The sequence below is a fragment of the Tiliqua scincoides genome, chromosome 2 (genome assembly GCF_035046505.1).
Source record: "Tiliqua scincoides isolate rTilSci1 chromosome 2, rTilSci1.hap2, whole genome shotgun sequence".
Taxonomy (NCBI): Eukaryota; Metazoa; Chordata; class Lepidosauria; order Squamata; family Scincidae; genus Tiliqua; species Tiliqua scincoides.
Genome location: NC_089822.1, coordinates 111,120,531 through 111,147,413, shown reverse-complemented (window position 1 = coordinate 111,147,413; position 26,883 = coordinate 111,120,531). Strand labels below are relative to the sequence as shown.

General features: G+C 44.3%; 1 protein-coding gene across 2 annotated transcripts in view; it reads right to left on the bottom strand.

Annotated features, from left to right (window-relative positions):
* C3 (complement C3) overlaps window positions 1-19,620 on the bottom strand; it is a 48,369-nt gene extending 28,749 nt beyond the window's left edge. The window contains exons 1-18 of one of the 2 annotated variants that reach the window (XM_066617713.1): window positions 19,538-19,620; window positions 14,908-15,100; window positions 14,406-14,568; window positions 13,486-13,556; window positions 11,366-11,451; window positions 10,309-10,391; window positions 10,032-10,122; window positions 9,099-9,201; window positions 8,891-9,011; window positions 7,900-8,015; window positions 7,585-7,731; window positions 6,403-6,615; window positions 5,535-5,729; window positions 3,696-3,857; window positions 3,455-3,581; window positions 2,274-2,345; window positions 1,312-1,512; window positions 246-357 (exon numbers count right to left, since the gene is read on the bottom strand). In XM_066617713.1, coding sequence (XP_066473810.1) covers window positions 246-357; window positions 1,312-1,512; window positions 2,274-2,345; window positions 3,455-3,581; window positions 3,696-3,857; window positions 5,535-5,729; window positions 6,403-6,615; window positions 7,585-7,731; window positions 7,900-8,015; window positions 8,891-9,011; window positions 9,099-9,201; window positions 10,032-10,122; window positions 10,309-10,391; window positions 11,366-11,451; window positions 13,486-13,556; window positions 14,406-14,568; window positions 14,908-15,100; window positions 19,538-19,608 — 2,327 coding nt within the window. In that variant the 5' untranslated portion in view covers window positions 19,609-19,620. The remainder of the gene's footprint in view (window positions 1-245; window positions 358-1,311; window positions 1,513-2,273; window positions 2,346-3,454; window positions 3,582-3,695; window positions 3,858-5,534; window positions 5,730-6,402; window positions 6,616-7,584; window positions 7,732-7,899; window positions 8,016-8,890; window positions 9,012-9,098; window positions 9,202-10,031; window positions 10,123-10,308; window positions 10,392-11,365; window positions 11,452-13,485; window positions 13,557-14,405; window positions 14,569-14,907; window positions 15,101-19,537) is intronic. The other variant, XM_066617712.1, reaches the window with a different exon arrangement.
* Window positions 19,621-26,883: the final 7,263 nt, after the last annotated feature.

The window sequence follows — 26,883 nt, the reverse complement described above, 5'->3', positions numbered from 1 at the left end:
CTCAGGATCCTTTTTTCCTTTTGTGTCATGGGAGTCTTTCCCTTTGACAGAAAGTTGAATCTACACATTTCAATACCAGTTTAATTGTACCAGTCTCCCCCAGAGAAGTGTGGGAATTGTAATTTAGTGAGGGTACAGATAATTCCCTGTTTCAGAACCCTAATCACTGGGAGTGGGAATAACCGTCCAACTAGTTTATGTTTGCAGAGCAGACACTGATTCCCGAAGGTGTGAAAACCTTGTACCCTTGATCATTGGGAGCTGCAGGCAGCACCTCTGTTTGCCACAACCAACTCTCTGGAAACTCAGTTCTGGAGACGATTTCTTCATCTGACAAGAAGTCATCCTCAAAGTCACCTGGGAAGTCAAGAGACAGAGGCTTAGCTGCAATTACCATGATGTCTCATCAAAGGATGGGAAAACTGACCCAAAGCTTGACCTCTAGGATTTTCTCTGTTAAATTACATTTGGAGCCTAGGAAAAAACTAGCAGGCCACCATCTCCCCATGTTGTTAGTGCTTTCGTCTTAGGTGGTGACTAATACTTGGAAGCCATATACCTGATAGGGCTCTAAGGGGGGGCAAATATCACACCTCATTGCACTGGTGCAGGTCTGAGTTGCTCCACAGCGATTACTGGGGCTTATCACAGGTCTAGGGTCCCTTTAACCCTCCTAGGGTCCCAGGAGCTAAAAATCCCCATGTCCCCAGCAGCTAAAAATCCCCTGTGTGATACAACAGTAGCCACACTGGTGCTGTTGCTTTACAATGTGGGAATTTAGGTAGGCTTGGGCTACCTGACACCCAAGGAAGCAAAGAGTTTGGGGTTCAGTTGCGGACCTACCATAAGGTCCGATGGGACCATAAGGTCCCAGGTGCTTCCCTGACATGGGCGGAGGTTGCTCCATGAGGCTCTGGTGAGTGGGAGGGCAGATATTTGTGGGGAGGTGGTGATAGCCCACGGGGGGCACCATCGTGAACCTTTGCCCCAGGCATGGGGCTGGGGAGGTCCACTGCTATTGGGGTTCTTTTCCTGCCCCCTTTGGGTGTTTTGTTTTTGAAAGTTCCTAACTTCTGCAAATCTCTGGAGTTCTGTAAGTATTCAAAAGCCTCCATCTTTTTTGTTGGTAGTCCTCTTCTAGCTACAATTCTTTCAGCACAGAAATGGGGACATTACAAATAGAGGGTTTGCATTAGAAAGGGTTTGCAATGCTTCATGACATTCTGATAGGCAAATCAGTAAAGACTCCCATCTGCCTCCAGTATCTCCCACCTCAAACTTGGAGCAATCTTAACAAAACCCTCTACTTGCTTCTTGCCAGGATCAGCTCATCTTCTCGTTGTCTCTCATCCCGAATGCTTCTAATGTAGCGACAGCATTCAAGGAATGCTTCCTTGCAGGCAATTGTTTCTACAACGTATTCTGTGCGCTTTTCACAGCTGTACCCCATGGGGTTGTCAAGCATTCCATCTTCACAGCACTTCCGTAGAGTCCGATTTTGATATTTGGCAGCTGTAACATGAAAGCCTCATGAAACATTGACTTTTCCCCATGTCAGGTATAATGATAAATCATAGCTTAGAGGAAAAGGCGCTTCTGTGAGCCACAGGCTTATGTGCGGGGGGGAGGGGCACAAGGGGGAGGGGGGAGGAGCACAAGAGAATAGCTCTAAAGCTTCTGCTACACTACAATTTTAGGACAAAGCCCAATTCTGCAATTCCTATGCACTCAAGCAACAGCAGTATATTCTAACTAAAGTTAGTTAAAACAAATAAGGATAAAATTGTGATAATTTATCCAAGGAAAGATCTTTACCATGACCTGAAATCTTTTGAAACAGAAGATTGAGCTCTGTGAGCAACACATATATATACCATAGCATACCATTGTGCTATGGGTCCTCTCCAGATATGTGTACAGGAGATGCTTGCCCTTGGTGATGGAACGCTCTACAAATTAAGGAGAATTAAGGAGATTGTTCTTCTTCTGCTGGTCATTGACATGATTCTTAAGAGAGCAGGATTAGGAGGCGAGGAGAGTAAATTTACAGAGAGAGATATATTCCTCCACAGAGGAAGCCACAAACAAGTACCCCTGTGATCTACTTCTGCAATATTTGCACCCAAAAGTAATGTAGAGCAAGTACAGTATTTTTCAAACTCCATGCACATTTTTGGACAATTTATTGACATTGGTTCAAAACATTTTCATCACTGGAGCAAACTGGTGTTTGCAAACTGGTGTTTGCTCCCTTGTTACTGGTGGTTACATACCTTGGTTTGCCTTAGACTCAATAAGTTGTACGGAATTGCGTCTGCGTCTTGTAGACCGAGGACACTTTAGATCTGATGGGAAAAGGAAGTAGCCAGAAATAGTTATTTCCCTAATTTTAAAAAAGATCAAACTGTGCAGGTCAATTTTAAAAACAGTGCATGTTTTCTTAGAAATAATTCTCACCAAACTGCATGGTATTCCCATGCAAAGCGAACACAGCCTTGCGGTGTAAAAGCTAACCACATTGCAGTATGAACTCTGGCCACTATTTCTAAGCAAAAGCAGCATAAACAGCAAGACATTCCCAGCTCAAGGCCCCCTTAGTGCCTGAGGAGGTGACATGTTGCTACTATTCCTTCATATCCATTTACCACCATCCCCTCTGATATCCTCATCACTGATTCTCCACTTGCTCCTCACAGAACACACTGAAGACCTACTATGATCACCCCACTTTCTTTCCCTTGTATGTCCACCACAGCTGCTGCCATTGCTTTACCAGATTGAACTCCTCCCCGCTTTGTCTTTTCATTTAATGCGCATTTCCATAATGCGGTGGAGAAGGACATGTGGAAGAAAAGAGTGGACAACTACATCATCTCCTCTCTAGCTGACCATTCTAACCTTCCATTCACTGCCTCCATCTGCCTTTTGAAAAGGACAAAGCAAGGAAAGGAAGATCTGGAGGGGCAAAGCAGTGGCAGCAGAACCACCACCACAAGGTAAGAGAGGGCAGCCACTCTCCAGTTAAGGGTGCAGTGAGTAAGGTAATGGAGGCAGCAGGCAGGTATGGGGCACCCGGCTGTGCCCCAGCAATCTGTTACCTATTTAGGAGGATGACAGATAGTAATTTGGATCAGAGAAGTGGTAGCAGGTGCGACAAGTGCTCAGTGCTCAACCCTTCCTCCATGCAATTCTTGGTTCCAAAATCTGTTCCAACGTTTTTTTGCTGGCAGGGATTTGCTATAGCATTGCTATCCACCATCACATTGTGGAGGATGCACACCTCAGGAATTATGCCCAACTTCTTCTACATGGGAGCCTGGTGCACATGTTTCAGATCATGCAGTGATCTGATGTTTGAGATCATGCACTTGGGCAACAAAATGGCTGGGTCCAGAAGGGTATTTCTCACACAAACTCCTTTGTGGTCTCAGAAACACGAAAAACACAGTGATACCTGATCTTTGGGGTGTGGAAATTTTATTAGTCTTCAGAGACAGTCCAGCATCTGTAAATACACCCAAGTTGTCTCTGCCACTGCCAGCTGTGCACCCAATGTCATTCTTTTCCACAGTGTCCCATATCTGCCATGGAATAAACAAAAACATCAGTAAAAAGTGTGAACATGCTCCAAGTGGTAAAAATCTCAGTTCTGGGTACCCCAAATCTTTTAAGTCCTACCCCAACTTCTGCCTTACCTTAGTCTGGGTAAACTTGTGCTTCTTGTTTAGGACATAGACTCCTTTGTCCACAGCCACAAGTCCAACTCGAGCCTTTGCATCCCCTTCCAACTTGATTTTCATTTGAGTTCCTGGTTCATGAATGCGATTGTCTGCCTCAGTTGCTCCTTTCACAAGCAGCTGTTGAAACAAAGGCAAACAAGCAGGTTCAGGTCAGGGAATGTGTCTGGCTGACTGTCATCATGGAGAAGGACTGTTGTGTTTTAATTAAAGACGATTTGCAAGTCTTCTGTAGGTTTCCTTAAAGCTGAGCAGTCTGAAACTACATTATGCAGCTGGGGACACAGGTATTCCAGAAACAGGTTTAAAATAAACCTTATTTAAAATAAACATTTTTTAAAAATAATTTTTAAAATAAACATTCAAATTCAAACATGTTCAGTTCTTCTTTATCTTCCAGCTAAAAGCAGGGACAGATAAAAGCAGGGACACATGTTTGTGAAACCTGTTCTTGCAACATCATTGCCCTTTCCAGCTAACAATTCTTCCAGACCTTCCGTAATCTGAGAGCCAGGGTGGTGTAGTGGTCTGGGAATTAGACCTGGAAGCCACGTTTCAGCCATTGCCTCAGCCACAAAGCTTCCTGGGCAACCTTGGAAGCTTCCTGGGTGACCACTTTCTCTCAGCCTTACCTACCTCACAGGGTTGTTGTGAGGACAAAAGGAGGGAAGTAGCAGTGTACACTGCCCTGAGCTCTTTGGAGAGCTCTTTGTGAAAAAAAAATAAATAAATAATCCTTCACAACAGCCTGCCCTGTGTGCGTAGCTGACGTTGTATTAGTAAACTGACTGTGGGGCCAATCCTATCCAACTGTCCAGTACTGGTGCAGCTGCACCAGTGGGGTGTGTGCTGCATCCTGTAGTGGAGGGGCAGTTACTGAGGCCTCCACAAAGTATGGGAGCATGTGTTCCCCTACCTTGGGCTGCACCAGTGCTGGAAAGTTGGATAGGACTGGGCCCTTTTCCTTAAAAAACAACCAAAATAAATCTTAGGCTGCAATCTTACTGACTTACCTGGAAGTTTGAAGCTTACCCATTGAAGGCTTACTTTTGAGTACACATGCCTAGGTTTGCACTAACAACCAAAGATAACCAACATTCTAGTATTGATGCAGCCATACTACTGAGGTGCATGCTGCATCCTGAGGTGAGAGGGCAGTAGCAGAGGCCTCCTCAGGGTAATTGTGGCTGCATCAGTGCTGGAAGGTTGGTTAGGGATGGACTGTAATGTTTAATAGAACATTAGTCTCACAAAGAAACTGGCTACACTTACTACAGAACAGCTGCAACTCAAACACATCTTCCAACATTTGCAGTACAGTGAGGACATGTGCACAGGAAACATTTGTTCCCCCACTCAGATAACATTTCAGGACCAATGGGAGGTTGAGACCTGAGGATTTCTCACAAATGTGTACACAAACTAGTACTGGTTTGGAAAGGCATCCCCAACATATTTCTAAAAAGCAAGCAGGGTCATTTTTGCCAGGCCTAAGCAAAGACTCTGGGACAATTTAAGAGTATTTAACTCTTAGTAAGATAATTTAAGATAATTTAATGTGCCCTTTAAGAGCACATTTACCAAATGGCATACCCATATGATATTTTTCTGCCTACCTGCCTGATGAGCCAGCCAGACATTTGGGAATGATTTGCTTGGTAACGCTAGATATTTTCTAATCAGAACTGAAACTAATTTGTGGGTGCAAAGTCTCATTTTTTTGGTAAGCTTGCCAGATTTTGAATGTATGCATGCTTTAGCTTTGGGAAGGGATGCCTTGCTGCAGAAATGACGTACCTTTCCCATGCAGGTATCCTTCACATCCACCCAGACAGAGTCAGCCACAATCTCATTGTTTCCTACTTGGTAATAAGCCAAAATTCGGAAAGAAGGAATGAGATCTGGGGTGATTGGCAGAGACATGGTCACCAGATTCTGCCCAGCTGCCCTGAGCTGCCTCCCAGCCTTGAATATCTTCCCTTTAGTCATGATCTGATGGTGAGCAAGAGACATAGATTAAAATGGATTGCTTGACCAATGCAGGCTTCACACATGAGAAAGAACCATCTTTTTATGACTGTTCTCTTTACCCTCATTCCTTAAATTTCTCAAGTACACTCAAGTACACTCAAGCAACCTCACTAGTTCTTTATACTGTATGACTATAACTTTAAAGTTTAAACAATTAAATGGTCCTAGATACCAGATACGCATGTCAAAAGGCACTCAATTTTATTTTTTTAAGGATTAGTTAGGTTGATAAAATTGCCATAATTACTACAAAGCAATAAAATGCTCAAAAAATAAATGCTCTCAACATATGCTATTTATTTATGCACAATTAAGGGTGCAATCCTGAGACACCCTTGGGCTGGCGTAAGTCCATTGCGCTGGCCCAGGAGGGTTGCAAATGTCTGCACCTTCTCGAGAGTCGGCTGAGCCTGTGTAGGGATGTGTGCCAGTCCGAAGAGGCCATACCGAATCTTCTGAGGAGCCATGTCAGCCAAGCTCAGCTGATGGCAAGGCTCTGGGATGGTGAGGGACGAGATGGGAGGGAGGCATTCTGGGGCAGGGGGAGGGTGGTTCTGGGGGCAAGGGAAGAGCAGGAGATCAACTAGAAACTTGTCCCTTAGATTTCCAGCTTGTTCTAGTCAACGGCACTTACTATGTAGGTGAAGTAACTGATCTGGTCCAGCACAGCTTGGTTGTTGCTCTTTGCATGGAAATTGATTGGTAAATTATCTCCAGCCTTGAGCTCTGTCGCTGTGACAGCTAAATGGAGATAGTTCTTAGATGCATCTTGGGTTGTGTAGGCTGTAGCCACCATGTTGTTTTTGGCCTGGCGATTCTCTGAGAGTCTGTTATAGTTGGTTTTCACCTAGAGAAGGCATATGAATCCAGAGGTATATATATATTCAACACATGTGACTAAGCAAGAACTCCACACTGAGCACTAATTTTAAAAGGAGAGAGACATTTGTCTAACATGTGAGAACATGTCAGTATGTCCAACATGTGAGAACTGACTATTCTCATGAGGCTCCTTTTTATTTGACCTAAAATGAGAACCTCATTGTCAAATGAGAATTCACAGGCCTTGGGTGCATCCTCCCTCAAAGATAAGGAATTGCACGAGTGAGAAAATAGAGGTTTATTAATATACTACATCCCCAGCCACCATGCTTCACACAAACACTGGCCGTATTCTGTATGCCTGCATCAATGCCTGCATCTTCCATCAGTGCATAAGTGAGTAAAGATGGTGGGTCTTCTTTGGATTCAAGGAAGGCAATGTGTTCCCTCTTTCTGGTAGAGTTCGGCTGAAGTTGTTCAAGCCCAAGATTCACATTATGGATGGATTTAAGCACAGGAACATATGTTTGGAACTGACATAGAAAACAGCATCCTGTATTAACAGCAGTAATGAACAGCATAATAGCCAAAGTATAGTTGTGCACGGGTGCAAGTACTGGTGAATTGCCTATCTAAAGAAACCTGGAATAGAATGTATTGGTAATTAAAATTAGCGTGCAAAAACTTCTGGTTGTGCATCTGCCTGAAGCCTTAATATGAAGCTACCCAAGACTGAGTCAGTGTACCGCTCCATCTAGCTCCATCTAGAGGTTGTATACTCTGAATGGGTGTCAAATTACTCTCCAGGGGTGTCAGTAACACAGGTGTTCCCAGTGCCGCCCCTTAAGATCTCCTTTAACCTAGAAATTCTGGGGACTGAAACTGGGACCTTCTATTTGCAAATGATAAAGCACTCTAACAGAGCTGTGGATCTTAAACATTCACAAGTCAGCCACATCAAAATAGAAAATAGTGCTATCCTAGAGTGACTCACTGTGATTCTAAGAGTGTCACTGTCTGAGGGCGTATTCAGGATCAACTTGGCAGTTCCGTCATTCTGAGTTGATGAAGTAGCCTGGATTGGTTCTGACACCACAGGGACATGAGCAGCTGGGGAGCCATCTGGGTTGGTGACATATACCTGAAGCAATTCAGAAGGATTAGAATGGATGCGGACAACAGCCTTTGCTCCCAATCTGTTTGCAACATCAGTGGAACAAAAGATTCCACTGTGATTTACTGGGTTCATATCATAAATGGGCCTGAGAATGAGCCATGACAGAGGGAAAGAGGTTCTATTGATTATTACCATCAATTCATAGGGCATCCCAGGCTTGAAGTACTTGGGGGTTCTCGTGAAATGGATCTGATAGGGAGAGGTCACAAAGGCAATGCCACTTCGCTCAGTCAGCACCATGTCGCTGCCTGGAAAGGGAAGAAAGAGGGTGCTAGAATATTAAACTGAGTGGAGTGAGAAGAGAGGGTGAAATTCCCTGAACTATTTATAACCATTTGTTCCAAATTCAGCAATTCTAGTACACAAATAGTTTTCAAATAGCCTCTCCTCAGAAACCTTTCTTGTGAATCCAGTTTTACTTTTAAAAAAGGAAAAATGTCTAACCTTATTACAAATAGACAGGCAGATATTTGAAGAAAGAACCGATGCAATGCAATGCACCCAAGACGTAAGCCCCACTGAACACAGTAGGATTTGCTTCCGAATAAACATAGGGTTGCTATATGTGCTGATTACAGGTAACTTCATCAATTAGCTATGAGAGAAGGATCTGACCTGATGGGATGGCAGAGCCAGTAATGGAATGCTTAGTATATTCTCACATACCATAGTCCGTGAATCATAATCGTGTGAAGTTTTTTTCTGATAAATCTATGGCTGTAAGAAAATTCTACAGGCTAATAATGGAATCCTACACAATGAAGTCTTACTACCAGGAATAAGTATGCAGGGAATCTGTCAAGAGCTTTGGGATGCATTCTTCTGTAGAGCTATTAAAAGCTATTTGTTTGGAGTGAGTGACGGTGGATCAGTAATTTAATCCCAATTTAATGTACCCTGCCTGCAGGTTCTGTTGCCAGAGACATCGCTTTCTGTACAACTTTTTTGCCCTTTGCAGGCATCATCCCTCATAAAGCAGGATTTGGTCCTGATGTCCCCTGTTGCCAGTTCTATGCCAGTTGTCCCCAGTTCAATGCTGGAAAAACAAAAAGTTTTGCAGCAGTAATGTATGCAGAACTAGGCAACTGTATTGGCTGCTTGTTATTTTATCTGAATTACTTACCAGAATCTGTCATCACTGTCACAGAGATATAGAGAGAGTGACCCACAAGTTCTTGAAGGTTGGGAAATGTCTTTCGTAGCATGGCTCTTGTTAGGATAGCTTCCCCTTCTCCATCTTCAACCTGAAAAAGAAATGGAGGATACCAAACTGATGTGTTTATGCACAAATATACACAAGTGTTCATACATATATACCTGGATCATCTTACCAAAATCCTTGTGAGTGAATCTGGAATACTCTTTTTCTCATCATCCATTTTTACTCCAAAGAGAACAAAGGCCACCCCATCTAGTTTCTTGCCATAGAGAAACCTGAAATACCAAAGTGAAATTACAAGGGCTAAACTAGACATGATGGCATCTGCCATGTTTATTCAAACAAAGCAGGAGCTTAGAGGTCGTATTTGATATCTTTAATATATACTGGGCACATGGGCGAGTGAGAAGCTGCTCTCTTGTTCTCTGTCTCACCTGACCTCTCTGAGGCTCCATTGCTTCAGACACTTTTCTCCCAGTTCAGATCACATCTAATATAAGAATTATATTACTACTAATTTTTTATGTCTTGAATGGAGTCCAACCAAGAAAAAACATCTGTGCAACTGGATAGAACTCCAGTACCTTTAGTGTTTGTGCAGAATAGGCACCTGGGAGGTCATTTGGAGGGAGGGAGGAATGCACACTGAGCCCACAGCTGACTCACATCCATTGCTGCCCCCATCTGCAGCAGCCTGCTCCGGAGTGAGATGTGTAGAGGACGTGTGCTAGATGTGTGCTAGGACATGTGAGGGCAGGGAAATAGTGAGGTGCGCTTACTGCTACCAATGGCACCAATTTCAGGTGAACTGGAAGCAGCACTGGGCAAGAGCTCCTTCTGAAGTGACCCAATTGGAAGCAGCAGTAGGTGGGAAGGCAGCCCAATTAGGCGAAATTATCCCAATTGGCTAAAAGCATACCCTGATGCTCAGAACCCAAGATGAATCTCAGCCTCTGAAAAGTAATCACAAGTTACGTGTTCTTTGTGATGACAGCACGGATCAGGTTTCTAATTATATTTTTCTAGATACAGGACACTTATTTCATACAAATGATAAAAGTTGTCAAATTAACTCTCCTTGACCTTCCTATAGCTGAATACCCACCGTGCAGTGATAGACACGCTGAAATCCTGGTCATCCTCCACGTAAAAAAACTTCTCTGATGGTTCTATTATAACTTCAAAGCTGGGCAACACTGGAATTAGAGAAAATATCCATGGCAAATTTAAGAATAGCAAGCTTCTATGATAGTTAACGCCAGTGTTGGCATCATTTGCAAAGCACAGATAGACAAAAGTGACATACAGTTAGGAAATGAAAGGGAGATGGTCTGGGAGAAGCTAAGAATGGTGCTGAGGAAGGAGTTATTGGTAATTCCTACCATATTCCTTGACATCAAATTGCGTGGTGAAAGTCTTCTGTGGGGAGTCTTGATACTTGGCCACAATTTTCCAGGTTCCCAGGCTAGAGAAGGAAAATGAAGGAAAATCAATCAGCTCATGACAATAAATGTGCAATCAACATGAATCCCAAGACATGAATCCCAGCATGGGGCCCAAAGATATTGGGGCCAACACACCAAGAGATATTCCAGTGCGGTTTTGTTGCAAAGCATTCTGCATTAAATTACCTTTCCACTGATATATAACATGATAGTAATATTGCAAAAAAAAACACATACCAAGATTTTCACAATTTTGGTCACTAGTCAAGCTCAGCATGTTGCCCCCTAAAGCTTGATGCCACTGATGCCCCCTAAAGCTTGATGCCTCCCTTAGCTATGCCACTGATTGCACCCTTAGGGCCCAACTGGGCCTAATAAGCCTAACTGGGCCCAAGCCATGCACTGGCTCAGAGGTATAGCGAAAGTGCCATAAAGCATTTTTTTCATCACTGTGAGAAGAGGAGGCCAGGATGGGTTCTGCAGCAACACACAGGAGTAAGTGCGTGCTGGCAGAGTCAGGCGGCATGGAGGCTTGGGGAGAGCAGGGGGGAGGGGAGAAAGGGGGCAAGCCAGCATGGGGAGAGGGCAGGCAGCAGAAAGGCCAATGGGCAGCCTGGGAATAGCACTGGGATGTTCAGATCTGTGCCACCTCTTTAGGTGGTGGTGATTCAAGTAGACCCACAATGGGGAATGAATGCAAATTGCCCCAGGCTGAGCGACAGATAGCCCCAAACCCACTCTGGATATGCGGCAGGTCTGCTGGCCCACCCATTACAGCATAGGATAGGCTTGGGCTGTTAGAGAAGCAGAGAGATACAAATGTAGCCCATAAATTTGTGGGAACCTGGGATGCTCCTACCTTAATCAGGTAGTAGGATGAGTAGGATGGAGAGTAGTAGGAAACCAGTAGTAGGATGGAGAACCCCATACACATTGACTGCTTTTAAAAGATTTGCCGTCTGATATCATTAGGTATCATTGTCATGTAAATTACCTGACAATCTCAGGCAGATTATAAGGTCTGATGTTTGGTGCATTCGCAGGCATGGAATTCTGGCTGACCACAACACCTTCTGGGGTCTAGAAAGAGAGAGAAAGAAAAAAAGCACATTCACAAGTTTTTATTGGGTGTTGAAAGACTGGAAACTATTCAGTATGTTGAGAGGTCCACTGCAGCAAGCTTGCAGGGCACTGTGGATAAAATTGCTCAAATCCCTTCTGATCTGGTTTCCACTTGTTCTGGAGGTGTCTATAGTTTCCTATTATGAACACCTTTCAGTTTGCTTAACTTGAGAACCTAGACAGGATGAAATCAGCGAGAGATCAGGTGAGATCAGTTCTGGCTGAACATGACATTTGCCAATCCTAGTTAATTTGGGCTAACAATCCTATTCATGGTTACCAGGGATAATACTATATCAGTTAACTCAATGGCTCTCTTCTGAGTAGACATGCAAAAGATTGGGCTCTAAATCTTAGACTTGGCTCTAGGTCAGCCATGTGCATTTAGAAAAGCCTACAGAATAATGAAGTAACAGAGTTGTATGTAAACATGATAGCACTGCCTTTATAACACCTTGGACTCTTTGCAGAGGACTGGAACTGCAGTGTATGCAATCCTTACATGAACCTAAGAATAATAAATTGAGAGCCATTGAATACTTGTATGTCAGTAAGCTAGAAAACAAACATCCAGCCTTACCCTACCCCAGTTACTTCTGCATTGCAAGGTCTTGGAAGAAGGGTTTAAATCCTGGGATGCAGCTTAAGGAGTGGGATTGGTTGACACAGCTTTCTCTGTATGACTGGCACAAGGCTTTAAATTGTGCATATGGGAACGACACCTGTAAGCAGGGCCCAGGAGCCCTGGGTAGGCAGGGTAAAGGGGGTAATTTGTATCTGGGCCCAGGGTCAGAAAGGCAGTCGAAGGAGCCTTACATTTTCAAATCTCACCCAGACTCACTGCCCACACGGGATGCTGGGGGCATTATTATGGGCACATGCGTGACAAGCCATACACACCAGGCCTAGGAATGCATACAGGAAGGAAGGAATGCATATAGGAAGGAAACTGACCTGATAGTCTGGCTTGTGGATTTGCTTACAATATATTGTAAGTGACACAGCTGCTGCAGAAGTCAGCAGCTTCTTTTGATGCACAGAACATTGCCCATTCCAGTGTGAGTACAATACTGTGCAATACAGTACAGTACAATACTATTGTATTGATACTAATGTACTGTATAGATACAATTGATACTATTAAGTACAGTACAGTACAATACTGTACTATTGTATTGTATTGATACTAATGTATAGATACTATTAAGTCTGCAATGATTTTCTATATCTAAAAGATTTTAGACTTTGGTTTTTGGTTTTCTGTATTACTGTATCTAGCTGCCAAAGTTGGGCAGGCAGGTAAACCCAAGCTGCAGTGGGAAGACGGGGAGACCTGCGCTCCAAAGACTATTCTGACTGGTGCCATTTTCCTCTGTTTTGCCTCTGTTCTGCCGACCACCACCACTGCCCCCGCTCTGTTTCACCCCCCTTTGGAAAGGGGCCCAAAAGAAACTGTACCCCCCTGATAAAATTCCTTGCCCTGCCTGCAAGAAAAGAAGCTAACGGGAAAAGAGGCATCTTTTAAAGTAGTGTCCTCTTATATTTATATTTAGCAATTGTCCATCTCCAGATGGTGTCTTTTCCAGTTGCTGGTGTGTTCTCTTCCATGTTTTCTTTTGTTAGATTATGAGCTGATTTGGGACAGGGAACCATTTATTTATTATTGAGCTATTTAAGCTGCATTGTGAACTACTTTTGTTGAAAAGTGGTATATAATAATGATATTATTCCTTCTCCCCAAGGACCTATCATCACAGGTCCATGGTCCAACTTTCCAGCACCAGTAAGGTAAGGTAACTTTCCAGCACCTCAAGGTAAGGAACAATTGTCCCCAGGCCTTGGGGAGGCCTCTGTGATTACCTCCGCACAGGAAGCAGTGCATACTCCATTGGCACAGCAGCACTGGCACTAGAAAATTGGATAGGATTGGGCCCTCGGCTACATCTATCCTTGTCATTTCACTAACCAAGCATTGGCTGCCACAGCTCTCACCTCAAATTCGACAATCACAGTTTTATCCAAAGGCTCCAAGTGATGACCCACAGCAAAGATACGGTAGCGCACTGATGGGGGAAAAAGAGCATCATTTATTTGTAAGAAAATTTGAGTTAAAGTGATAGGTGCTGGCGTCCTGTAACGATCGACAGAAACTTTCAACTTAGAAAAACGTGTCTGCTGTCCTCTTTGATTGACGTTAACTTCAAACAGCACACAGACAGAATTTGATCAGGCAAGCTCATGTTTCAGAACATCCTTATTCTCTTCATATCTGAAAGCAGTAGACAACCAGCAGAGAAAGGATCTTTTCTTTTGTCCAGAAACTAAAGCCAATCAATGTTAACCTACACCAGGAGCCTCCTTAGCTCTGTTAAGCTTGCTGCCATCTGCTGGAACCTGTTAAGAACACCTAGTATGTGGTGCATGTTGTATTTAGTTAAATCATATCTAAGATCCTGGAGAGATTTGACTTCTCAATTCTCCATTTCGACTTTGGAAATTAAATGTCATTGTGTTGGACATCCTGTGAAATAGATCTGTTTCTTACATTCAACAATTTCTACAATTTTCATCAAGTTCTGGGCACCACTCAAGATTAAATGCAAGTTGCCTCCCCTCTAGTCAGATCTGTGACCAACTATTACAAGGCACAGTATCTATTTTGTTTTTTATCAGGATCTGAACTTGAAAGTATTCAGTCACTCTGAGGATAGTTGAAGGCAATAATATCATTATGGCTGACTGTGTCTACATCCCTCTATCAAATCAATTTTAATTTCTGGAAGTGATTGTTATCTCACCCCAGAGAGGCATTTGAACAAGACTAAAAATAGAGGTGTCAAGGATAAATCCCAAGCTCTTTACTCCACATGCTCAATGGGGTCCCAGAGAAAAATCCAAGCAGGTGGCTTTACCTGCACTTCCAGGTGTGTAGATGGTTTTATCTGTCTGGATGAAGATGTAGCCACTGTGAAAGGAGACGAGAACCATTTTCTCTAGTGAGAATTGTGTACAGCTAGCCTGGACATACACATACTGGTTTTGCTTGGAATCCTTCTTCAAGTCTTTTGCAGGAATCTACATGGAAAGAGCATGGACGATAACTAATTTATCTTGGCTTCCACTAGCGTAACAAATAGTGGCATGGAAATTACAGCATACTTCAGGAGGTGACAGCCCCCAGGACTGATACATAGTTTCCTGAGAGTAAACCCAAATTGAACACAGTTGGGCTTACTTCTGAGTAGACAGGCTTAAGTTGTCATTTTCCTGGCTTGGCCACATTCACATTTTGCTCTCTCTCCCTCTTTCTACCCCTACCCCACCATGTTTTTGTTTTCAGATGCTGTTTCAGAATGACTAAATGATTTTTGCACTCACGTACTGGGACCATCTACAATCATCATTAACACTCACCTTGATGGAAGTGACTGCCATCATTTTATTTTGAGGGTTTAGGTTAGTTTTGACCAAGTACAAAGTGTTCTTCCTCTGTGGGAAGTCTTGGACACTGATGGTGACCTCGGTTGCAACATTAAGTCCATGAGCCTCAACCACAACCTGCTCTTCACTCTCTACCCTCAGTATATCAGGGGTGATGAGGGAGTACCTGCAAATGAGAAAAATTCATGTGCTTTATTTGTTGGATTTATATGCCAGCCACATCATATGTGGCTCTCATCATCATCTGGCTCTCTTGCTTTGGTAAAGTCCAGAAGTCCAGAGTTTGAACTGCTCTTAAGTCCTTGTGGGGGCAGAGCAAGGCAGCGGGGGTGGGGGAAGACAGCCGCACGATACCCAGGATCCCCAGCTCAGGGGACTACAGGGGCTTGGCCCAGATCACGTTGCTGCCGCTTTGCTGCCCCCACCCCTTAAGGGGGCAGAGACCAGGGCCCACAGGCTGGGACATTGTGATACCCATACTGTGAACTGAAGAAGGACTAAAAATTTACAAGGGCATTTAATGAACAAGGGCATTTGACTTAAATCCTATGCAACATGAACACTAGCATTTATTCCAATGTATTCAAAGAAAAGTTCACAATGCATTTTATTTTACCTTCCCCTCTTTTATTTGCATGTGATGTTTATGTGCATGTGATTTGAGCTGATATATGAACGTGCTATGTTGAACACTGCCAAGTATAATCCCAAATTAATGCTAAAGCAGAGTTGAAAGGGAGGGACCTTATGGTATCTGGGTATCACAGGTTCTGTTTTCTGTGTCTCTCTGGCCCATACCCATACCAGAAAAAAATAGAAACATTCTACACTCTACATTCACAGCCTGAGTTACCAATGATTCCACTTTGCTGAAGTCTCATCAAGTTTCAAGTTGTACTTCAAGTTAGTACACTGGCTGCAGCAGTTGTCATAGTGTAAAAAAAATTAAAGTTGTCTAATTATATTATGGAGCTGGTTGAACTATTAGCTATGGTTAGAGGTGTTTGTTTCCAGTGAGTAAAATCGGATTATAGCCTAAGTCTTACTGAACACAATTGGCTTAATAAAGCAGAGTGCAAAGTGGAGTGTTTTTGAACACTGAGCTATGGGGATAGGCCACTGATTCCCAACCTTTTTTGACTGGCAGTTCCCTTGACCTACTGGGCCTTTGGTTGCATTAGGGCTACACTAGAGATACTCTCCTCATTAGATATGTATTTGTATGCATTGTATCGGGTGGCAGGTGTTTCTGCAATGATTCCGCCAACTACAAAGATTCCCTAACTGGTTTCTACAGCTCCCCAGGGAGCCACAGTTCTCAGTTTGGGAACCACTGAGACAGGGGAATGTGCAGGGAAAAGTATGGGTGAAATCATTAAGGCCTGGAAAGATGGAAGGGAGGGACTGTTTATCAAACTGTGGGGCAAGACCTGAATTCTGGTAGGCCAGAATTTCCAGCATTTCTTAATGGGAAAAGCAAAAACAGTCCACTGTCAGGAGATGCTGACCCTGAGACCAGCGAAGGAAGACAGCCTGAGGCAGCTGCTGCCCTTTGGGCTACCTACTTGCTGGAGGTGCAAGACAGACAACCTGGGGCTCTCCGCTCTGTCTTGCAGAGCTTTGCTCTCAGCACAAGGTTTGGGCTGCTAGAAGAGTGAGGAAGGGAGGTAGTGAAGGACGGAGGTAGAGCTCCCCTCTGCACAGCTCTCAGCTTCTTCCCTTCTTTAGGGAAGGGGAGAAAGGCTTTGCTGGAGGCAAGGAGGGGACCAGCCGGGCCTGTGAAGAAGCTGCCTTTGCAGGAGCCTGAACATTGGGTGTGCATTGCAGCGTGTGATCACCCCATGGAGTAGGGTGTGTGTGAGAGAGAGGGGGTGTGTGTGAGAGAGGGGGGGGGTGTGCTCCATGCGTGGGTAGTGGATGCTTGGGCACCTCACATGACGATGGGCGCTTTTTGAAGGACTCTGGTGGGGAGGCAACCTCCCCACCCCCCAAAATTAAGCACCCTCTTGTATGAGTGGGTCTCTCCTCCTCTTGCAAGAAAGAAAGATGCAAATGCCTGGTTCTTTTCAAGTTTTTCTTGTGCTTGCCTCTCACCTGCTGTATTTTTCATTGCATGAGTTCAAAAGAAAAGGCTTTCCTCCTCTTCCCCCCTCCCCCTCCTCTCTGCCCTCCTCTTTTGGGGGCAAAATAGAACACTGGGGCTGAGAGCAGATGCAAGGAAGGGCTCTCCTGAGCTGAGGCAGCAAGCTAAAGGAGGTGCATGGGTCACAATACATTGTCCTTTGAAACAGTGGGTCTTCAAGAGATTGAAAAGGTAGTTCTAGAAGGTAAAGTTAAGGATCTAATTAAACAAGAGTTTAACTAAACAAGAGTTTAATTGCACAGCTTGCCCTGATTTTAGGATTCAGATTCTGTGTTAGGGCCTTTTCTGTCATAGAATCAAGACACTGGAAGGCCCTCGTTTATAACATCATCATCAGAACATAAAACTTTTGTGTTTTTGTTTTTTTTAGATTGGCATTTGTTTTTAGTTGTATATTTTCATATTTCCTTGCAGTATTACTTTTAAATATGGTTGCTGCCTAAGGAGCCTTGAAGCAGACAAAAAAGTTGCATATAAATCCCTGGATAAATAGCTAGTGGGGGGGGGCTGTGAAATGTGACAAAACTGAAGCAGAGAATTAGGAGGCTTTAAGTAGTTTTCCCTGCCATGCTTTTGGTGCTGCGTATGTATCCCATGTGCCATTTTTAAATGAAAAAGATTTTTTTTTAATTTAAGGTAGTATGATTAGCCTCAAAATTATGGTAGTGGCAAACTACTAAACTACTACTATCCTGTGGTGCCCATTTCCGCACCCCCCGCAGTTGTTTTCCACACACCCCCAGTTGTAAACTTGAGCCCTGCCAGGACAAGGTCTGTGATTGACAAGATCTGTGACACATCAAACTGGACACTTACTGTTACAGAGCCTAGACACAGTGTGGCAAGAAGGAAAGAAGTAGAGTAAGCAGCCATGACAGGTGGAACCAGCAAACCTTACTATCTGTATTTATTAATGTTGTCTTAATTTACTTTAGCTGTTGTAATCAGAAAGGGCCAGGTTGCATTCTCTATGTTATGACCGAATCTGCTGGGAATGTTTGGACACGGGGAACAGGGAAAGGAGCTAGGAGGCTGCCAAGCTGTTCAGCCTGTTTCCAGCCCTATCTTAAAAATGCACGTCAAAACTAGATGCATTCTAGTTCAACCGCAGATTCTTGAGAAAAGTTTTGTCCTTTTTGACGATCCCACTTTAACTCGTAGAAAATTGCTGAAGTGAGACTTTTGCACCTGATAGTACAATCACCACAAAGAGGCATTCAAGCACACAAAGAAACGAAGTTGTGCTAAGAGCCAAACTAGATGTGCATGTGTTTGACCATGTGTTTGACCTTGAAATTGGTTCCCCCACTTTTCTTAACAAGAGTGGGAGGGGGCCATGTGAAGTGGCCCAAGCCATGGGGAAGGATGGGGGGGGCGGGCTTTAACTCTCCGCCTTCTAGCCTGATTGAAACTTCCACCATTTATCCTTTTAAAAAGCTTTTTTCTACTGACTTTTAAAAAATCAAAACATGTAAAGACAGGAACAGGGATTCCAGGACAGAGAGTACTGAAATCAGCAGAACTGAAAGATAATTGTCTAGTACACTATGGACTTATACAAATTTAACAATCATTCCCTTTCCCCAGTGGTCCTTGGGAACTGTCATTCTTTGTGTGTGGGGATCTCAGACAGAGAGCTTGGGATCTCAGACAGAGAATCTGCAGAACCCTCATTAGATCATAATTCCCAAGATTCTTTGGGGGAAACCATGACAGTGAAACTGGTATGAAACTCTTTTAGGTTTGTTATACAGATGACAGTGCCTGTAACTGAGGATTTAGAAGAAAAGGCAATTGTGAGGAGAAAGACAGAGACTTCTGCATAGCTCTTCAAGCATGAATCCATGTCACATTTAAGATTGGTTCACAGTTTTTTAACATTTCACAATTGGATTTTTATCTCAGAAGATTCAATGCGACAAAAGAGTTTTTGATTGGTCAAAGAAAGTCAGATACTGGTGCGGGCTGCTACCTTCATGGGCTGCTTGAAAGCTTTCCAGAGGCTGGCAGAATGATAGAAGGCCCCCTTGGTCTGCTCTTGCTTTCGACCCTTTTTTGTATAAAGTCTTACTTGGAGATGTTGGAGATCATGGAGAAGTTGTAAATCCATCATTAAGCAGGGTGAGGTGACCCGCTTCGGGCGGAAGAGTAATTTCAAAGAGCAGCCAATTGTAAGTTTATTATATGACAATAATATATTATTGTATATATATAATAATATATATTACAATAATTTACCACCTTGTGGACATTTGGATGTTCTGTCCCAGGCATCCAAATGTTTTTGTCTCTGGGAATATTAATTACAGTTGAAGCAGCCCAAAACAATTTCTAAAGAGCATAGTTGAAAGATATATTTAGTACATCAGAGAAGAGAAGGCAGCAAATGTTGCTTGTGAGCAGAGAATGTCCCTGTTCTAAGATCAGGTGTGACCCTTCTAAAAAGTGTCTTGTACTTACAGCTGGCTTTGAGAAGAAGCTGAAAAGCAAATCAGAAGGGCAGCCACCAGGTAGAGAGCAGTCCCCTCCATGATGATCCAGAGGGCCAGGTGGGACAACTGGGACTCCAGTATTTATCCTGTGAGCCTCCACTAAACCAAGCCCTTTTGCAATAGCTCAGAGTTTAATCAGTAAATAGGGAGGAGTTTGAGCAACCTGGGCATTTTAGCAGAACCAACAATGCTGTACAAAACCACAAGGATTTATTTCTCTTTCTAAAGCAGCAAGTAAGCAGTTTTTTTTTATTTTTTGTTTTTTTTCTTAGTCTGCTCCTGATAATCAATGCTAAGCAGTGGTGCAATCTGCACATATCACATTATCTGGGTCTGTTTTATCTGCCTTACTTGAGAGGTGTGCCAATTGAAAACATGAACCTAAAGGATGCACAAGCTGCCCTAAAGGATGCACAAGGAGGTAAGCTGCCTCCTTACCTACGCATACATACCATAGGAGACAGTGCTGGCTTGTCCATGAGGCTGACTGACAGCCCAGTCCTGAACTGCCTGCAGCACCAAAGCTCAGCAACTCCATGGAGGGCTGCCACAGAATCCTGCACCTCCTGCCACAAGAGGCTCCTCTGGAGAAGGGGACATTTGTCCCCTTCCCCTGAGTAAGGGAAGCAGCCCCGCAATGGCGCTACTCCCTTTAGCGCAGACCAAAGGTGAGCGCTAAAAAAAGGTGCTTGTGTAGCCCTGCCGCAAGCCCTGCACGAGCACCTTGGATCCTGTGGAGCACAGCTCTGTGGATCCAACTCTCTCCTCCCTGACATGCCTACCGCCCGCCCCCCTGACATGCCTATCACCCACTGCCGCTTGCGTCTCCCCTCCCCAGAACACCTCCCCCACACTCCTGTCCACGCCCCCACCTCCCGTTCTGCAGCCCAGCGGTCCGGGAGACCACCAAGCTGTTAGGCCAGCACTGGGAGACCGCCAGTCATTGGGAGACCGCCGGCATTGGGCCAGCACTGGTGGGAGCCCGGCTGTGAGCCCCAGAACGACTGTGGTCCACAGCAGGGAGACCACAGGACTGGGCTCTGAGATAGTTGCCTCAGGCAAGGGTGCTCACCTCCACCCACTCACCTACCTGCGTCATTTTTCCACTTGACAATTCCTGGATTTGCGTGGAGGAGAAAAGTCTTGTGGGCTAGACTAGGTGTGTCAAACATAAGGCCCATGGGTCAGATATGGCCTTGCAGAAGCCCTTTATCTGGTCCATAATTGAGCTCTCCCAGCACTGCCACTTCGGCCAGTGGGAGAACCACTTCAGCAGGACCACTTCTGTGCCAAGCCTTGGGGGGGGGGGTGGAAGGCCATAGAAAGCAAGGAAAACTATGGGGGAAAGAGCAGACCAAGAAGGTTGAGAGAGGCTGCCAACACAGTGGGAGAGCCCAGTTATCATGCTGGCTTCCCTTTCAGCAGCACTACTTCTACTGAGACATTACTTTGCAGAGCACCACTGAGCTATGGAGAGATGCAGAAGCAGCATGACTGAAAGGGTAGTCTGCAAGATAATTAGGCTCTCCCATATCTTGAAAATATGACCAAGATTTGCACGTTTTCTCTTCTGTCATTTGTAGCTAAGGAGCAAGGAGCAAGCTAAGGAGCTAAGGATTTGCAGCTAAACTATGTGAGAACAAAGTGACAATTCCTGGCCATCATCTGTGTCATGATATCACTTCCTGATTAATTATGTCCTGGTCCCTCAGCAAGAACAATGAATGCTCACGATGTGAAATGACTTTGACACCCCAGGCTAGAGCATCTCTGACTCTCTAGTCCATTAATCTCTTCCACAAGTCCTCCATTCTTTTCTTCTTTTTCAGATCCAGCGGGCAGGGAGAGGCATAGCAGATGTAATGATTGGCATAGCCTAGCCCCACTTCAGGCATTATTATTATTATTATTATTATTATTATTATTATTATTATTATTATTTATATACCACTTTTAAATGAAACGTTCACAAAGCAGTTTACAGAGAAAAATCTAGGAGGACATGGGCTGGCCCTGATGGCAGAGTGTGCTCAGCCAGGCCTGGGACACAGCTCCCAATCTACTCCCACAATCTGCCTCACAATTTACTCCCACAATCCACTCCTACCACCAGGACTTAGAAAAGAGGTTCATTCCAATTGTTCCTACACCATTAGTAAGAAAAAGAGGCAATTTTTCTAGGACCGGCCTTGGAGGCTCCTTAGAACTCCGGGGCTCTCCAATATGAGGAGTAAAAAAGGCTCCAACGCCAAAAAGGTTTGAGAACCACTGTTCTAGGACATCACTCTGTGTAAAGATGGCATTATCTCACATATTCAGGGTCATCTATTCAAATAGGATGATGTTTTGTTGAGCAAGTTGAATCTTTCTTCTTTGCCTGGATGGCAAACACGTGGAGGAGTACAGGAGATGGAGGGAGGTGATGATCCTCTTCCAAATAGTGTGTGATCAGGGAGTGTGATCAGGGAATAGGATTGCTGTGGCTGGACTGACCCCTTCTTCTCCTCCAGCTCCACCTCTGCATTTTTTGGCAGCTGCCTCACAACTTGTATATAGAGTTGGAATTCAACCATATTTTCTTATACTGAATTTATAGGCAATTCACTCAGCAATTCCTTTGCTCACTGTCCACAGCAGAGGCCTTTGGGAAAAAGGTATTGGCCAATGGGAGAGGAATGCTGACTACTGCTGCTGCTGTGCTTGGCTCTTAGTGAGGTGAGCCATGAGAGGAGGGGAAGGGCCCAACTTTTGCTGATGTGCTGGTGCCAGGCTCTTTTGGTTTCTAGGGTAGGTCCAGGAGTTGTCTCTCCCCCCCCCCCATGGTATATTGCTCCAGGGCTGACCCTGAGATAATGCCAACACCTCCTGCGATATGGCATGCCAAATGCTGCCCCCTTATCCAATAATGGATAAGGGCCTCTGCTCCTCCAAACTCTCCAATGCTCTCCAATGCTCAATGCTTTCCTTCCCTCCACATTACCATTTCCCTCTTCCAATCAAGGGCTTAGAACTAGTAGAGGCAAGTAGGTGGACAGAGATGGGCACCCCCCTCCCAATCTGCTGCTTGAGGCTATGGTTTCAGTTGGTCTGGTTTGTGGATGGGTCAGTCCTGGAGCAATATACCATGGGGGGGGGGAGACAGCTCCTGGACCTACCCTAGAAACCAAAAGAGCCTGGCACCAGCACATCAGCAAAAGTTACAAGTGGGATGGGTAACCCACTAAGGGTTATAAACCTTAAAGCTAAAATGCAAAGGGATGTCAGTCAAAGAACAGTCTACAAATTACATCAACTCCTGAATATCAAGGGTTAATCAGTATTTCCTGATTATCAGCTGGTTTCCAGTAACAGGTGTGTTTTCCTGGCAATGGCATTTCACTAGAAATAAAGCCTGGACGAGTCCCAAAGACATTCAATCAATTGCAACATGCCTATATGTTTACTCTGGACCAAACATTCAGCAAGGCTTACCGAACAGAAGTGTCATAATTCTGGGAGTGAGAAGTGATCTATGACTACAGGGTGTTGGGGTGGTGAGAGATAGAAAGATCCAAAGTATTACAAGAGAGCTCAAGAACGCAGGATCTGGCGGCAGCCATTCTCTGTGCCAGATCCTGTGTGCCCTGGGCTACCGCGGGAGGCGCCTCGGGACAAAGGGACTTTCGTCCCCTTCTCCTGGGTAAGGTAAGCAGACCAGCAACGTAAAATAAAGACGTTTGTGTAGGGCGCTGAGCCCTCCACAAATGTCTTGGATCCTCCACAAACACCTTGGATCCTGTGCAGCAGAGCTCCACGGACCTGCCTCCCTCCACCCCCCGCACGCTCCCCGCCTGAATCCTGAATGAGGTGATAGGGATGAGGTAGACTCATGTTCAGCACAACCAAGAATGCCACCTTATGGGTCTGCCACTGCTGCCTCTGCATTATTTATTTATTTATTTATTTATTTATTTATTTATTTAAAATCTCCTTAGCATGATCCCTACAGTTTCCTCAAGCATGGAACTGTGGGGCTTCTAGTTTCATTTTAAGGGACTACCTGAATGAATGAGCTCCTTCTTCCACATGGTCCCTGTAAATAAATCCATGTAAACCCAGTCCTATACTTGTGGAAACCACAAGAAAGAGACAGTAAGAAAGCATATGATCTGCATTATAATAATTATTGTTTATAATTAATAACAATCCACTTCATCATCATCATCATCATCATCATCATCATCATCGTCGTCGTCGTCGTCAGAACATTAAAGCATATGAACTAATTTACTATAGGTCAAAACCAAAAAACCACTGTACACATTATTTCAGTACACATTATTTGCAAATATATTATGATGTCCTGGGCCCCTTTGTGGGGCCCAATTAATAATTAATGCCAAGTCGAGCTAAAGAACCAGCAGCTTGTCAGGAGAAATAATAATAATGACAATAAATGTCCCAGCTCTCTTTCATTTCAAATCCATTTGCAGGTGCCTGAACATGCCATGCAGTTGACTCTTCAGAGCCATTGTGGGTGGTGAGAACAGAGGCGATGCCTCCATTTTGCTCTCACTGCCTGGAATGGCTCCAAAGGGTAGGGACCACTTGCACAGCATATTCAGGTGCCTGCAAAAACTAAGTGATGTAACCCTCCTCTAGCTATGCAACTGAATCCCATCTCTCCTTTCTGCCACCTTGTCCTACCCACTTCTCCCTTATTTATTTTTCTTTGTTATGTAGTGTCAGCAATGAGCCCTGTTCAACATTTTTGCACGTGTTCACATGTGTTGCACGTGTACAATATCACAAAGTGCTGCTGTTTCAACTTCTAATCCTTTTTTATTTTAACTCTACCAGACTGATAACTATCTGTGTACACAGATGGCCTAAACATAGCAGTGAATAAATCCAGATCAATTTTTAAAGATTGGTCCCCTAAATGGGAACACAGGCCTGTGAAAGGTCAGAAAGGTCTGCCTGCAGACTTCTCTGGCCCTGGCATTGTTTGGGTAGCTTGCACAAGTTTGCAGTAAACTCTCTCCCTCTGCAGCATTCCTGGAACTGGTTCATGGCCTGGGAGCATTCACCTCTCCTTCCTGACCCTTCCTGTAATGGGGAAAAAAATATTGCTTATATTTTTTCAGTATATTCATGGCCAATAGTGACTGGCATCCTGATAAGCAATGCTCATTGATAGAGAGTGACCTTTGATGGCTAAAAGGGCCTGTGCTTTCGTTTAGAGCTGGAGAGAGAAAAGGGAACACTGCACAACAGGTTCCTACAATTTGCAACGAAAATAACCTTTAAAAGGAACATTCGAGCAACAGTACTGCGATTTAGGGGAAACCACCTGGAACTTTTTATAAGCAGGAAAGCTGTCCAAGTAACATCATGTTACTGAAGTATGTGCTTGCATGCTGGATAGATTACACATATGTCAGGGCTACTCATATGCACATCGCTACATGTGTAATCAATCATATCTCATGCAAACCTCCATTGTGTACAGGTGGGCCACATGTACCTGTTTCCTTATCTTCCCTATGTGTGATTGTTTATTTTGTTATTATTTATTGATTATAGCACCTTTTTAATAGACTCAAGGTGACTTACATAGGCAGACTGACCATAAACCCCATTTTTTTCAAATGGGGTTTCTACAAAGTCTTCTGTTTCCATTCATAATGCACTTGTGGTTCTGGTTACACAGCTCTTGCATTTTCCAAGCTTCCACAGGCAACTGTAAATCATGTCCTAAGCTGGTTCTCAAGGTGTTATCCCTTCTTGCCAGCTGACTCCTCTGCTATTGCTCACAGTTTGCCAGTGGCTTCTGGTCGCCCATCCAATATCCCATCATTCTAGCTTTTCAGACAGGGTGACAGCTCAACTTCCAGACCAGGAGTGCCCAACTTCCAGACCTAGGGTCACTTGCGGGCCTCAAGGACTCCCAGTGTGGCCCTCAGGGACACCCCAATGTGCCTCTGGCCCTCTAGGAATTTGCTGGAGCCCGCACTGGCCCAATGCAACTGCTCTCAGCATGACGGACCTCATGCTGTTTGACCTCATGCTGTTTGACCTCTCATGTTAGCTGAGGTCTCAGGTTAGCTGCGTTGATGAGGACTCCCTCCACTACTTGCTGATTCACATCTGTGATGCAGTATTGGCAGCAAAGAAAAGGCTGGCCTTGCCTTGTGTGATGCCTTTTATAGGCCTTGAGCTATTGCAAGACCTTCATTCATTCATATGTTCCACCTCTAGTATATTAATTAATATAAACTTATGTAAATTTATTCAAATTTTAAATGCAAATTAATTCTTTTTTTCCCCAGCCCCCAACACAGAGAGATGATATGGTCCTCTTGCCAAAAAGTTTGGACACCCCTGCTCCAGACCATACCTCCTGCCCTACTAATTACACATTGCACCTCCTAATTACATGATGATGTGTCCATGTTAAGTTGCTCACAGCTACGATATACAATTACATATCTCACTTATATATGGGTAATAATACGCATTATCTGATTCCCTAGAAGAGAACATTTAGGAGATTTACTCCCTAAGTAAGTCTTCGTAGGGGAGGGCAGCAACATGATCCCCAGGATCGTGTCACTAAGAATAGTTAAGGTGTGGTGCTTTTACTCACAGACGGCCAGCACGAGGTCCAGGAGATATGGGAAAACCCACGTAACATTGAAAAACACCTGGTTCCTGGAAATAGGAAGTGCTTTTTGATTGCTTTGTTTGAATGTTGTAAGCATCGGAGAGCCCTGCAGGAGGGCTGTGCGTGGCTCGCCACATCTCCTGAACCTCCTAAAAGCACCCCTCCTTCACCACTCTTAGCGACACAATCCTGGGGATCATGTAGCTGCCCGAGGAAGCTTTACACAAGCGGGTGGATCAGAACCCACCAGTTTGAGAACCATTGCCCAAGAAGTTTAACTCCTGGTCTCTCCAAGGCGCACTTTTTCCTCTTGCTTTATTGCTCTATCCAGACATCAAAGGTTTCTTCTCTGGTATTTTGTAATAATCTAAAACTCCACTCCCTTTGGCTAGCAACCAGCAGGGAAGAACAAGGAGTTTCCCCTTAGTACAATTGCTTCTCTTCTTGTACTTCTTGTACTTCTTGTGCTTCTTCTTCTTGACACAGTCACTGCATCACCGTGGGAAAAGAGGTTCTTTCTCTCTTTCTTTCTCACACACACAAACAGTCATAGAAGCATTTATGAATAGGAGCGCTTAACTTTGTATTCTCCAATTCTTTCTTGTTGGTTTTCCTGTCTCAGTCGATATCATGCCATCTGCAGATGCTTGGGGTGACAGAGCGAAAGG